Source organism: Plectropomus leopardus, chromosome 11 (assembly GCF_026936395.1).
Source record: "Plectropomus leopardus strain MGB_pleo_1.0 chromosome 11, ASM2693639v1, whole genome shotgun sequence".
Taxonomy (NCBI): domain Eukaryota; kingdom Metazoa; phylum Chordata; class Actinopteri; order Perciformes; family Serranidae; genus Plectropomus; species Plectropomus leopardus.
Genome location: NC_142186.1, coordinates 29,702,152 through 29,717,458, shown reverse-complemented (window position 1 = coordinate 29,717,458; position 15,307 = coordinate 29,702,152). Strand labels below are relative to the sequence as shown.

The 15,307-nt window shown below is 39.6% G+C and overlaps 1 protein-coding gene across 4 annotated transcripts in view; it reads left to right on the top strand.

Moving 5' to 3' along the window:
• Window positions 1–15,295, top strand: part of gramd1a (GRAM domain containing 1A) — a 48,018-nt gene extending 32,723 nt beyond the window's left edge. For all 4 annotated transcript variants that reach the window (XM_088084569.1, XM_088084570.1, XM_042490398.2 and 1 more), the window contains 9 exons: window positions 186–332; window positions 2,802–2,923; window positions 3,207–3,349; window positions 6,156–6,259; window positions 7,451–7,681; window positions 9,085–9,169; window positions 10,612–10,719; window positions 11,462–11,582; window positions 11,815–15,295. In XM_088084569.1, the coding sequence (XP_087940695.1) occupies window positions 186–332; window positions 2,802–2,923; window positions 3,207–3,349; window positions 6,156–6,259; window positions 7,451–7,681; window positions 9,085–9,169; window positions 10,612–10,719; window positions 11,462–11,582; window positions 11,815–11,916 (1,163 nt within the window). In that variant the 3' untranslated portion in view covers window positions 11,917–15,295. The remainder of the gene's footprint in view (window positions 1–185; window positions 333–2,801; window positions 2,924–3,206; window positions 3,350–6,155; window positions 6,260–7,450; window positions 7,682–9,084; window positions 9,170–10,611; window positions 10,720–11,461; window positions 11,583–11,814) is intronic.
• Window positions 15,296–15,307: the final 12 nt, after the last annotated feature.

The window sequence follows — 15,307 nt, the reverse complement described above, 5'->3', positions numbered from 1 at the left end:
ACACAAATGCTTTAAAGTTTTAAATTAGTTATAGGTGCATTTCATGATGTGGAACCTGCACAGGATCTATAATGCGGAACAAAAAGGAGACAAATGTTAAACAGTGCTAAATGCTAAAAATATTGAGTTAAAATAAAACCTAAAGGGAAGTGATTCATTTTTGGTTACTGTCTCTTGACTTACAGGTGAGGTGGAGTCGTTCTGCGCTGACCTGAGCGGGCGGCTGCACGTCAACGCTGCGGTCCGTATGAGTGTAGACAAGCTGCACGACCTGCTCTTCTCCGCTGACACACATTTCATCCAGCACCTCTTTTCGCAGCGACACTTTACGGGTAAAAAACACACACCTACACTCTAGTGCTTGATCATTAATCAGATATTATTTTCAGTTTTGATTTTGGCTTTCAGTGATATAAACAACATAATCGAGGTAACAATGCCCCTGTATACTAAATCAAGCGCACCCCTTTATAGCAATGTGCTCAGTATTACCAACTTGACAACTGTTACAGGGTGTCTGCAGGTCCTTAAAATGTCTTCAAATGTCTTGAATTCAAGTCCATAAATACTAGGCCTTGAGAGTCATTAAATAGTCTTTAATTTCAATTTGCCAGCTTGGCTCATTTTCAGCTGTAGTCCCAGGGCAGGTGTAATGACAACTACAGAAAGACATAAAATAGTACTGTACATAGGACAGATAACGCTTCATAAGAACATATAAAATATGTAAAAACAGGGACAACAGTACACGAAATATACAAATAAAGCACATGTAAGGTTTTAAACAAGTTAAAGAGTATGATCACACACTTGATTGTCTTTTAGCCTTGATTTGAGGTTATTTTGAAATGAATGATATGCGTCACAGTCCCTGATAACTGTTGACAGACTTTTCAGTGTGTGAGCTGCCTTCACTTTATACTTGCACTTGCCTGTTGGCAAAATGTAGATTAACCGAATTCCCACAGGACTACAAATATCGAAATTACCTTTATGCTTCAATGCTTATATAAGAAAATAATGATTTGTCCAAAAAGCAGTCTTAAATTTGGTTAAAATTATCTTCAGAGGGTCTTTAAGCGCATTATATTTAAGTGTTTGATACCTCTAGAGACCTTGCTGATAGCTACCTTTTTATAAAGCCCTAACATCACCTGAGCATTGTGGGAGTACACGTCTATAAATGTCCCGAACTAAGAAAATAAGAAGATACAGGCAGAGGGCAGAGTCTCTGCAAAAAATTACACTGCCGCACATTTCTAGTGGTTTATAAGTGATGATTGAGAGGGATTACTTCTGTAGGAGTGTATTGTGTTTTTTTAGGAAATGTCTGCATTGCAATCTCAAAATTGACCCAAATAATCCTGATTATTGCTATAATTTGACAGTTTTTCTTCACATACAAAAATATGATGGTCAGAACTTTGCATTTGCTTGTGCACAGTTTTCTCCAAAGTCACACTCCTCCCATTGATTTTTAATGATGGAATATTAAGGCGTGTTTTGTTTTTATTGCGTCATTGATGTTTTAGAGACCCCTCTGAGCTCTTTCGCACGCCATGAAACTGTGTTTCGCTTTTATAATGATTTGATCTCCCTACATTGCCCAGAATACATTTCAGCAACCAGCACAGAACCTGTATTAACTTGTTTAATAACACTTAGTGCAAGAGAGCGGGTTTTTCCTGTTGACACAGTGACGGTTAGGGCCTGGTGTTTGTTGTTGCGCTGCTGCTTACCGGACTATTGAGGCTTGTAGTTGGAAAAATCACTCACTCTTTCATGCTTTGTGTCTGTCACCAGAACCTGCTGTTTGCTGTTGATTTTGATACGAACAGTGTTGTTGCCTTAATTTTAGTTATCTAGTAGAATTGGAAAAATACAAAGGCTGCAAAATTTTCTTCATGTTGCTTTTTAATGTGCCGCCATGCCTGTGATAGCTGTGGCCAGAGCATTATGTTTTCGGGTTGTCCATCAGTCTGTCTGTCTGTACAGTTCTCGTGAATGTGATATCGCAAAAACACCGTTAGGGAATTTCTTCAAATTTGGTGCAAACGTCAACTTGATTTTAGTGGTCAAAAGGTCATTGTCTTCATTTTTATCCATAACTGAAGAATTCATACATGAACTCTGACAAAATATCAGACAAATGTCAAATAGGATATAATGATGAAGTTTTGATGTTTAATATCCAAGAGGTCAAAGGTCAACACCAACATTATAATGCTCTGAAAAAGTACTTTTCTGTTCATTACTCAGCGTCATATTGTGAAGCAGCTGTGCTACACGCTGAAGCCCTCTGTATTGTGTCGCTAATGAGGGTGCCACACTAGCTGTTAACGCTATGTTAACCCCCTCCATCACTGGTTCTTCTCCTCTTTGCCACACAGTTTTTTCATGCCCTGCTTTGTAACTGTACATCATTTTTTTTATTTCATAGACCCATAATAAGGGTCACATTTGCATACACAACATTTTTTTTCTGTAAAGGTTTAAATGAGGACAGAGGTGACGCCGTGGAGTTGATTTGGCCGGTGGTACCCCAGTTGGAAGCTCGGCCGGCTTGGGAACATTGTTCAGCTGTAATTGGGGCATTTCTTTCTTTCTTTTTTTTTTAATTCATGAAGTAGCGTGGATTGAACCTCCTGTTTTTCACTCTTTCTCCCTCCAGCTCCTCTGGATCACTCGGTCTCTCCTTTCCATTTAGAAATTTTCGACTTCTCCTGTCCTTTTGCTGTATTTTTACATAATCTCTCTGGACTATTTGTTGTGCTCTGTAACTCTCTCTCTCTCTCTCTCAGACCTGTCGGTCGGTGAATGGCAGCAGGACAGCAGCAGTGGGAATACCAGCCGTGTGCTTAGCTACACCATCGCGCTCAACAACCCCCTGGGCCCAAAGACCGCCCCTGTGGTGGAGACGCAGGTCAGTCCCTGTCAAAAATCAGCTTTTTTTAATAAGAAATTTCATTATTTTGCCCTTTGGCCCACAGGCTTTGCTAACGACAAAGAGACAGAAACAGAGAATTACATAAATTGTTGTACTGGAACGATGTTGGGAGAGCAACAAGCAGTTCTGACAAGCGTGCTGACGTTAATTATCAGTCAAAAAAGCCATAACTTGGTCTGATAATGGTTTTGTTATGCAATAGAGGAAACAAATAAGTTTGCAATTAAACCATGTACTCCCACTTTCTTCCTGTTTCCAGACGTTGCATAAGAACAGCGCCCGGGGCGAGTGCTTCGTGGTGGACTCGGAGGTCATCACCTCAGGCATCCCTTACCAGGACTACTTTTACACTGTCCACAGATACTGCCTCACCTCCATCAACAAGCACAAGAGTCGGCTCAGGTAGGTTTGTTGTTGTCTTATGTGGTGGGATTCGTTGTGGGCGGGGTTTTCTTTTGAGCTCACCCACTGACGATAAAAAAAGTCAAAACGGAAAAGCCAAAAGTGATAATCACACTCATCACCCTCATGTTGAATGTGTTGCTTTCCTTTTTAGGTCTTATCAGTTTCATGACAGATTGTTTCTTCTAGATATGGTCTGTAGGGCTGATACATGTTTTTTAAGCAGAAATTCAATTTGAGAAAAAAAGTCACCACTGTGGCGGTCTGTTGTGCAAGTTATAGTGTTTGCCTAGGATGTTGCACTGAATGCACTGCATGACGATACATGACAAAATTTAAATAACACATCAATTACAAACCAATTTATTTGATCACTGAAAGAGAAAACAATATTTTGTTTTTGCTCTACACTTAAATGCAAATACTGTTGGAAGCAATCTACAATTCTGCTTGTGAATGTTATGAATTAATAGACACTTAAAATCAAATCAAATACCTCTCCAATGGAGTCCCAAGAGTGTGGTGCTGTGATTAACCAGTGTATTCTAACAACGCTCCAAATTTACAAACAGTCCTGTCTGTAAAGGAGTGCACTCTGGTGCTTGGAGTGACAAACACAAAGTCTTCGTGATGTGTAGGCATTTAGATCTTTTAAAAGGCACGTTTAGTTATGTCTCTTGTTGTATTGATTTCCCTTCTTATGGACATAATGCACATAAATAGGTATAGTAATGATTCTTAGCCATGTGTTTTTATTAGGGATGTCAAACGATTAATTTTTTAAAATCACAATTAATTGCAGAATTATTATAGTTATTTGTGATTAATCTTATTTTTAATCACATGTTTAGAATTTCATGATTTTGCATTACAAAACACTTTGGATTTCACATTGACAAGATAAAGCAATTCTTAATAGATTGTCGTGATTAGGAATCAAATTACAGCAAAAAACTACATGGGACTAGCATAAAGTGGGCATGTCTGTAGAGAGCAGACTCATGGGTACCCACAAAAGCCATTTAAATTCAGATGTCTTGAGGTCAGAGGGCAAGGGATGCCTGTGAAATGACCATGCCATTTCGCAATTGCCATTTGGCGGCAATTCTAGTTTTTGAAGGGATAATTGAAGGTCATTTTGGGCCAATATTGACAGCCCTAGTGCTTTGCTTGTGTTTACGAGACTAAAACAACCGCTAGCACAGATATAGAAAAAACGTTCTCTTTGACTCAAAGTTGCAAAGTTGAGTTATTTACAGTTGACAACAGCCCCATCCACGAGAATATAAAGGGTCAAGATGGAAGCTTCAACCAATGACTTTTACTAAACCTGATATAAAGATCAGCAGCACCACATGTTGTAAAAGCCAGAAGCATCAGTGGGGTGTAAAGTGAAAATGTTGATTGCAAAATATATGCAAATGAAAGAGCAATAAAGAGCAACAAACATTGGCCCATGAACTAACCCAGGTGTAGGGTTTTCCACTGATGACCTCAGTGCACTCTACTTGTCAGCGTCCAACTCAATCAAAAAAACAGCAGAGAGAGCAGCATCATGTTTCATCATCTCTTTCATCTGATCCATACGGTCCTTGTTCATATGACAGTTTGCAGCAAAATAGATGATGCAAACTGTTAAGTGGTTTAGTCTCTCAGCCTGGGGACCAGAAACTTTCATGTGAGTAAATCCCATCAGAGCTTTCTCTCCCTTGTTTTGTCCCTTGCTGCTTTCCTGATGCTAGAAAAAAGTCAGTCCTAATACGACACACCTACTTGTTTCTGCCTGGCACTTTAATCTAACTTTCTTTTCTCAGTCCTGCAGACATCACCGGTCAAGCCGGGGTTTACGTTAGAAAAGGTGTCCTGAAAGATTTCAGTGTCCCGAACAAATGGGAAAAACTCGAATATTAATTTGTCAAATATTACTTGTGTTTATTGAGGTTATAAACATTTGATAGGCAGGCTATATGAGGAATGCCGTCATTAATAACGTTTTTAAATTGAAACGTAAGCTACTTTTGCTCATAAATTATATTTAAAATAAATAAATAAAAAATAAGTCCTGTCAATAGACAATAGGACATGACAATGATTTTTGAAAACACATAAAAATTATGGTAGCATGTACTCATTGGCACAACACTTAAATGCAATAACTTCTTTCAGTTTTAGGCGTATGTATTCTCTGATAAAATAAAAACTATTTGCAAACAAACCAATAATACATGCAGGCCTATTTGCGTCAAGTTCCTGAAACTAAAGAAAGTGCTGCCTAATCAAGGCAAACAGGCTAAATATTGACTCTAATGTTTTTTTAGTTATAAGGAATATTCTGTCAAACTTGTAATTCAACCAAAAGTTATAGTTAATTATTACTAATAATGCACAGTAGTATATGTTTGTGGTGAGGAAAACTTTTAAAACAGGTCAGGCACGTAACACAGGTCCTTTTGATCAGATAATTTTTAGTGGACTGTGATTGGCTTGTTGTTCATTTTTCTCATTGCTTATTTTCAGAAAATGGAAACATGAAATCTTAGCAGATTAATGAAGCTCTCGTAAAAACTTGTCAGTTGGAATCGATCCATTTCAAAAGATATTTTTGCCGCCTGCACACCTGCTTGTTTTCACGTGTAGGCTGAAATTAATGGGAAATGTGTGATGTCATTATAACTGAGAACAGTGCTGATTTAATGTGAGAACAATAAGGAGCAGCGTGAATCTTCCTTCGTGAAACATGTGTGAGGTTTGTCTTTGTAAAACCATGAGATCATGCGTATGTTTGTTTTTCTTTTCCTCTACGCAGAATTTCCTCAGACATCTGCTACAGGAAGCAGCCGTGGAGCCTGGTGAAAGCATTGATTGAAAAGAACACCTGGAGCGGCATTGAGGAATACTACAGACACATGGGTGAGTCACATGGTCCGCCTCCTCCAGCTTACGCCTGTATACACACAGCTTGTGGAAACCGAACTGACCTATTCAGGCTTATTTCCCTTTTGTAAATAACCAAACAAAAGGGAAGTATAACAACGTAAGCAGGACACACTTGACATGAAAGCCAAATGTAGAGTTTCATTTGAAAACCACACTACCCATTGTCTATCTGTGTGTGTTGTAGCATGAGTATCGTTACTAATGTCATGTTTCCGTATTAATAATACTTGAGTCATTTCTACATTTCTAAGTGAGACTCTGTTAATGTGGTTCATGGTTTACGTGTATTTTGATTTTAACAGAAACTTGTTTGCAATTGTTTGCACATAACACTGTGTGCGTTTCATTATCAATACCAAAAAATGTTTTTTCGATACCTTGATTTGTATTTTAAGTCCCCTTCCACTCATGGGTGTGTTCTGCTTATTGTTACTTCACTTCACTTAAGCTTCACTGTGCAGATCACATCCTTTAGTTACATCAAATAAACACTTATATGCATAAAATGTGAGTATATACATAAAAGTGAGTAAAGTCCTTGAAAATGAAAAAATAGTGCTTGAAGAAGTACTTGAAAGTCCTTGAATTTAAATTTGTAATGTCTGATAAACCCTGTTAGTTACGTTCATCTTCTCAAGGATAGTGTTTCTGTGCTTACGGTAAATCTAATTTCAAGACAATTACCTGTGAATAGGATTTTGGAGTTAAATGCCAATTGCAGTATAATAATACTTGAGTGCGATGTTTTATTTTGAAACCTCCAGTGCACAAACACCAAAAGTGGACTTGTCTGTGAAGTGGGAGATGTCTTCTATACAGTCACTAAAGTTTTGAAATTAAAAAATATTTGTACACTTTCTACATGTATTTTAGCAAATTATTTAACGGCATGTTTATGGTTTCACATTGTCACACATGAGCTTCAGGCCCATACTACCCAATCAAACCTAAACTTGACTACTGTTACTTGACTACTAATAACTACTGTTATTCTGTACTTTTTGTACAATGTTTAAGGCTGAAGTGTTAATACTTTCTTGCTGGCTTTGCAGTCATGTTTAGGACCTGTTGTGAAAATTTGGAGGGAGAACCTGTGCTTGTTCCCCCCCTTCTTACTTTTCTGGGTATTTAATTCCCCCGTTTATTTACTTTCCTCCCGGGCAGAGAGCGAGGTGTGCAAGCTGGAGACACTGCTGCAGACTGAGGTTTCCGTGGTAACCACAGGCGAAGCAGTGGGCGCGGACGCTGCCAAGACTCCACCGGCCCTGCGCCGCCGCAAACGCACCTGCTCTCGACGGCAGGGCGAGAAGGAGAGAGAGCGGGAGGGAGGAGGCATTGGCACTGGGGACCGAGGGGACAGAGGAGTCGGAGAGGAGAGGGACAGAAGAGAAACCAGTAAGGATACAGTCGTTGAGATGCTGATCAGTTTAAACCCCCGTCACCACATTCGAACCAAAAACCTAAATCTATTTTCTGTGCAGTGCTGCCCTCTAGTGGCTCTGTTTGGAGCTACATTACAGATATAGAAACAAGGGAACTGAGCACACTGATAGTAATACTTCACCCAAAAAATGACTATTTGTGTATCAGTTATTCAGACTGTTAACTTGAATCTGTGAGGAAAATTTCTCCTGCATGCCACCTCAAAAAGTGGTCAACATACTGGTTTATCAATGCATCAGGGACCATTATTAGCAAAATAAAAACATCGATTTATCGAACTTATCGAACATCGAACTCTGACACAACTGTTTGTAAGTCCCAGTTATAAAACAGCTGTCCATTTACTTTTGTTTATGCTTCTGACTCAGATTGTTATTCTAAGTGTCTGACAACATTATGGAAAGCATCCACACAGAGACTGACCTTTTTGGTTTCGGTACAGTCATTCCTTTTTAACCATAAATAGCCCTGAAATCACTTTTGCTAAACCCACCAATTAAATAGTAATTTATGTGTGAATACAGCCAGCATATTTTCACATCTAACTGCGTGATTTAAGGGTTCATTGCAACCAATCAGAGTCTGTGTTTGTTGGAACAGTAAGATGAACCAAGATGACTTCAGTGAGTTTTGTTGTATTTCGGTTGACTTTGAATAAAGTGACTTTTACAATGATTAAATTAATGTTTTTTGGGGTTTGGTGGGTTTGGGGATAGCAGTTTTAGGTCTGCTTCTGGTTGAACAAAAAGGATTGTACAAAAAAGTTTGACCTCTGAAGCAGTCTTTTCATAAGGTTCTCAGACCCTCAGGATAGTAATCAGAGTCCGTCAGCAGCAAAAACAAACACTTTCAGTGGAGACACATTGATCACAAATGCCCCAAACGGTTAAATTGCAGCATGTTTTGGAAATTCCATTGCTCTCTTTCACTGCAAGACCAATTTTAAAAATTGTTGTTCACATTACTCACTTAGACACAAAAATGTTGGAAAATGTGGTCCTTGTTGAAAAATATTTCAGTCAAAATCAAATCAAAAATGCAACAAATGTGCGTCTTCCAGGTTCTCAAATGGGAGGTTTTGCTGCTTTCCTTGGTTTTACATGATAATCAGTTTTCTATTTTTGGGTTTAGAAATGCTGACAAAGTAAGACATTCAGTGAAGTCGCTTTAAGCTCCAGGATATTGATACAAGCTTTGCATCTATGTTTTCTGAGGTTTTGTTGACCAAAACAATTAATTGATTAAAAGAGAAAATAACATCATAACAATCTGTGTTATCTCTGTTATAAATATACATTGAAAACAAAATTATAACAGATCACTAATCAGTCTGTCTTAATTTGTATTTTTTTCAGGTGCTCAGTATATGAAGCTGGGAGAGCGCACACGTGGAGGAGGAACCAACAGTATATCCACCATCCTCCTCATCGTCAGCTTCATGTAAGTTCGTGTGTGTTTGTGGCGTTGAGTCCCTGAATATGAGCAGATTTTCTAAATTCTGGGCTTCTTTTCTGGCTGTTTTAACTTTAACATATTCCAGCATGTTTTATTTTTTTACTGATCATATATCTGTGTCATATTACAGTACATAATACAGTAGAATTTAAGGAGTTCCTACTTGATCAAATCCCTGATTTTGATTGTATATGTTTTGATTACATTGGCTTTCTGCTGTCCTCGTTTTATCCACGTCTGAATGCTCCCTCATTCAGACATGTTGGATATCTCTCCTCTGCAAACTAACAGCCTCACAATGCCTTTCTTGCTATTTCTCTTCTTTTCCCTTCTTTTCTGCAATACTTCTTGTGAATAGGATCTGTATCAGGTTCGTATGAGAGGCTTTGATTTTTCACCACTGGCTGCATTATTTAGAGCTATGTAAATGATACAGGAAAAATCCACCCTTTTGATTAAAGAAGTACTTCACTCCTGGAGGGACGGTCTTTTCATTAAACGAGGATGTCTCTGCAGTAGAAAGATGCAAATACTTTTGAAATTTGTCGTCTCTTCCTTCGTGTGTGCCAGTTCACTGAAATTATGTTTGAATAGAGTTGGGATTTGATGTGTTTTAAAAACACTGGGCAAATGGGGCAGGAAAATAAAATATGTTATTATGAGTCCTTGAAAAGTCATTTAAAAGTTTTGAAATTCTGTCCTTGAAATATGTAGTGACCCTGTTTATATTTGATTAGCGCTGCTTAGTTTTACCATTTGATCTCTGTTTATTCAGTCTCCATTTTCACCGTGCAGAGCGCCCACTTACCTCTCATAAACTATCACTATTGCAGCTCAACAGTGCACTAAAATCTGTTTTTAAATGCGTCTTAGGCCATAAATAATCAGCACTGCCTAGTTTTACCGTTTAATCTGAATTTAAGGTTTGTCTCCAACCTAGGGCCCTTTGCTGCATGACATTTCTCTCTTTTCCCCTTTTACACTTCAGCTTTCTTATGCATAACAAAGGCAAAATCCAAAAACAATAATCTAAAAATAAGGAAAGTTGTCCCTATTCTGGTATTAAACTGGACATATCTCATCATGACATTATATTTGATCAAAAATAAACAGGAAGGAAATAAAATATACAGGATGAGTGAGGAATGCAACATGTGTGAAATTAACAACAACATTGACATTTGTGCCAGGGTGGATTTTTCCTGCAAAAAAAAAATCACATTGTGTTGTGAATAAGTTCTAGGTTGTGTCTGAATCGACAAACACAGAGATATTTGTCTGCTCACTTTGCACTGGCAGTATTGGCTTTGTAATGTTCATGTTTTATTAATGTTGAGTGATTCGTTGTCGAAGCATTGTCACTGTTTGGATTATTTTCATAGCAGTCAGTAGATTAGACACTTGTCCTCTCTCTCTGTCCCTGTCAGTCTCGTGGTGCTCGTGGCTCTCAACATGCTGCTCTTCTACAAGCTGTACGCTCTGGAAAGAGCGGCCCATACACTGGAGACATGGCACTCGTATTCTGTTGCTGACAGGTAAACACATCGCACAGTTTTCCAGACAAATATAGACTCTCTGTTAGGATGTTAATTGGCGTGAGGTCTCAGGCTCATGGAGCAGATCTTGTGGGATCTAAAGTGTGAAATATTCCTCAGAGTATTAAGTTATTGCACAGCAACAAATCCTCTCTTACCCTCTGTTAGGTAAGTAAACGAAAAGCTAATTAATATTTGATTAATACTGACAACAGATCACATGATATGTGAAAGAAATCAGTACTAATGTTGAACCCACAAAGAATTATCACTTTACATGTATGGGTAGTATCGTAGAACCATGGTATACGAGGGTGTTTAGAAATCTCGTGTGATTTTTAAATACCATCAAAAAAACGGACGAACTTGCATTCATCATGTTGAGAAAATTCATGATGAATGCTGATTTTGCGCCGTAAAAGGCTGGATGTGCAAAGAGGCAACTGTTAGCTAAGAAATTCATCATTAAAACAAAAGTGATATGTGAGTGTTGAGCTTACAGTTTGTGTCTGCTGCCCCCCAGAGGCCAAAAACATGTTATTTCAGGTTTTAGAACCACGATTTCACAACTGACAGATATAGAAATTTTAATGAATCTGCGTTTGTCCTGTGCTCCCCCCCTTCCTCTCCTTTTCCCTCGTTCTCCCATTTTCTTCTCTCTCTCTCCTCTTGTTTTTCTCTCCTTCTCTTGTCTTTTTCTTCTTCTTCCTCTCTTTCTCTCCTCTTGTCTTCCTCGCCTCAGTCCTCTGCCTCAGACAGCAGGAGAGTGGGCTCAGGTCTTGCAGCTTCAGAGGCAGTTTCATCAGGCACAGCTCAGCAAGTGGCAGCAGATCCTGCAGTCCTCCGTCACGCTCCTCGACCAGGTGTGTGTGCGTGTGTGTATGTGTGTGTGTGTTTGTGTTTATTTTACTCTTGTGAAGCAAAACGCTTTCAGCGCACCTCTGCAGGGACCAGTCAGCAAGAAATCTCATGCGTCATGCAAACTGCTTGTGCTCATAATGTGCTGGATAGTCACTGCATTATGTAATCCGGTATATCTCACCCGACCCCCTCTCTCACCTCACCCCCACCACCCCATCCGTGTTTATCCACCAGATGAAGCAGTCTTTAGAAAAGCTTCATCGGGGCATCGTGGTCCCGGAGGTGCAGCAGGATCCCCCCGACGATCCCCTCACAGAGTCCCTGACTGAGGCCTGAGCCCTGCCTCTTCTGGTTAACGTCACCCCCCCCTCGGACTGTCCCGGCGGACCGGTAGAGTAGAAACGGGGCACACAGTTTGCCCGTTGCCTCATTTCCAAAAACCAGGAATGGGACACGCAGGGGGACCACATTACCCACAACTCTCCTCACCTGACTGACTTGAAATGGCGACGTTTCGCCTTCAGCCTCAACCAGTAACAACTTCTCTCTCAGACCGGAAGCTATCAGGACCACAGCAATAATTTACCTGCAGCTGCAAGTCTCCTGTATGTAGTGTATGTGTAAACAGGCCACTGGTGGGCCGATCCAGACCATCGTCTCCTCAAGACTCATATCAAAATGGCCAGCCGCGTTTCAGGATAACTTAAATTTTTCCAGAACTCACAATTTTATGACTATCACAGACCTCACACCTTCCTCTGACATTTCATAGGGATCAGTGATTCTGGGAAGCTCTTCCTCCTCATCCTGGGAACCGTAGACATGTATATATAGACGCCGCACTGGCCACTGGATCGTACGTCAGCAGGGTCGCCATGTTAATCAGGTCAATACAAGCCTGTGAACAAATGACAGCAAACAGGGAGCTGTGTTTTTTCAGGATAAAAAGCACTACAACATTTATTGTTCTTAACCGATTGCAGTGACTCTTGTGATGCCTCTGTGCAGCTGATAGCCGTGGTCGGAGGCTTTATGTTTTCCGGGTTGTATGTACGGCACATTCGTGCAAACGTGATATCTCAAGAACGCCTTGGAGGAATTTCTTCCAGTTTAGCACAAACTCCCACTTGGACTCAAGGATGAGCTGGAATAAAGAGACTACTGAAAATAAATATGTATGATCATTAGAACTGTGCTAAAGTAACAAAGTGTAAGGTGGCCTAAGGTTTGAAAAGTACTGCAGATCATAAACCCACGATGATGAAAAGACTTATTGCAATAGCTTGAGAAATGTAAACATTCTGGTGTTTTTATCCAGAGAAACTGCAGCTGTCCTGTTTACTGTCGTTTGTTTACAGGCTAGTATTGACCTGACCAATACGGCGACACCACCGATGTAACAGGCTGACGCAGCCAATGCAGCGTCTCTGTATATGTGTATGCTGGGAACAGTTAGATTAGATGCCTCTAGTGAACGCCTGCTGAAGCGAAAAAAAGGGGGGGGGGTTATGTCATCTGCTGTGTGGATGTGACGAGCGAAAGCCCAGAAAGAGAGGGGAGAGTGAGCAGGACGCCTCTCTCGCTCTTTCCACCGGGTATTTGTACCTCCATGTCCGAGTTGACGCCCTCTTAAAGGCCGTCAATCCGCGAATATTTCAACACCAGACACTCTCACCTTTATTTTTTAGGATGTAAATGATACATCTGAACTTCAAACACCATCACACTTCCCTCGCAGTCCTTTTGGGGTTTTATCTTATTTCAGAATCAGTGTGTTGGTTTGTTTGGGCACCAACCTGCGTCTCACTGAACTGTTACAGTATTTATTATTACCGGTGACTTTTTGATCTGAAGTCCCGTCCTGCTCTTTTAAGAGTTCATCCGTTGGGTATTTTGTGCTCTGATTTGCTGTTGCGGTGCGGACCAAGAGGAGCTACACGATTACTGGTCACAGCAATAAAAGACAATAGTAATGCTAGTACTTTTTGAATGTTTCAAACAAAGTAGTATATAATAATGATAATTATAATAATAATAATGACAAATTGTGTGTGAATGTGTGTAGAGGCAGTGAAAAAAACAAGCAAGGAAGACTATGACTTGACAGATGTGTGCGTGAGTGTTCACGACGAGTCCTCAATATTTCAAATGTTACATTTTCATATTAGCGTTTCTCGAGTTGTTTTTTTTTTTCTTCAAGATTTCTCTTTCATGTTCGGTTGCTCACTGAGCTTCAGGATTGACCGCAGGATTGATGAGGCGGAAATATCTCAGCAGACTTTGTTGTCCAACTGGGCCGGACGTTTCAAAAACAAAAGGACCAACCAGATTTTTGTAGGCCCAGGTGAAGAAAAAGGGAATCTGTTTTGCAGTATTGTTTTTTTGTGTATTTGTTTGTAAGATTAATTTGACTCACTCGTCTTCTCTTTTTATTCATTTTCTATCTTTATTATTTTGTCGCTTATTTTCAGCCCGTCCTCTCCGTCCACTCGATTCTGGCCTCCGATGATGTGAAAGCATCTCATCGTCACTTTGTTTATCTTCTTCTCATCACTCAACCCCACTCTTCCTCTCCTTCCTCTGTTCTCCCCCCGTCTTCTTGCTCTCTCTCTGTTTCCATGAAAATGGCGGTTACAGAAGCATGTGGGCCACGCTGTGCATGGCCGTCCGCAGAAATCAAAATGGTGTAATATTTATTGAGGGAGGGAGGGAGGGGGTCTGGGGTAGATCTGAATGAGAGAGAGAGAGACGGATGAGGAGCGGGGATGAGAATGTACTGTAAAAATGTGATTGTACGCCACGCCATGGAGAGAAATGAAAAGTTCTACAAAATGCAACAGCTCCTCGCTAATCTTTGAATCTGTGTGTGTCCTCGCTGTCAAAAGATCTGGGTCAAATGTTGCACTTGATTGCATTGAAATGGTTGATTCATCTGTCTTTTATTTGGTTCAAAACAGGTTTGGGAAAAAAGTTTTTTTGCAATATCCCAAAGTTGGCATATTTAACCCTTCAAAACCTGGATCGACATATTCACAGTTCAAATTCACAAAGTATTCGCAGGTTTTAAAAACCTTCAAAATCTAAATAACTTGGTGTGATTTCTTTTGAAAATATGGGGAAAACGACACTGAGCAATTTGGCAAGAAATATTCCGAAAATTGCATGACATTAGTAGACTTTCTTCAGGCCTTTTCCTTCTTTTTCTTTTTAACCTCTTTTTGTGCTAAATTTCAGGTCATTTTCTTTTTTCTTGCTAATTTGTGTGTCATTTATTCTTAAATTGCTCATGGTTTTCTTCCCATTTTTTTGAAAGAAAACCCGTAAATTTTCTCAGGTTTGTAGAGGGTTAAATTTTTGTCCAACCAACTGTCTAAAACTCCAGAATATTCAGCTTCAAATCATAGAAGACAAAGAAAAGCAAATATTCACATTTGAGAAGTTGGCACCAGTGAGATTTATTACTCAGGTAATCAGTTATTGAAATGGCTTAATTGCTTTATTGTTTCAGCTCTAGTTTGAACAAAAGACCTGGTGCGCTCAACTCAAATGTTTCACTGGCATATTTTGTTATAATTTCATATTGCATGCACATTGTCAGTTTGACAAAACGATATTCCTCTCTTGTTTAGCTTCACTATAGTTCAACCTTTTCCAGCTTTCCTTTCAAAATAGCCTCTCAGACACTGGTAATAAAGGAACGCCTTGTTTCCCCAAATTTGGCACAAAC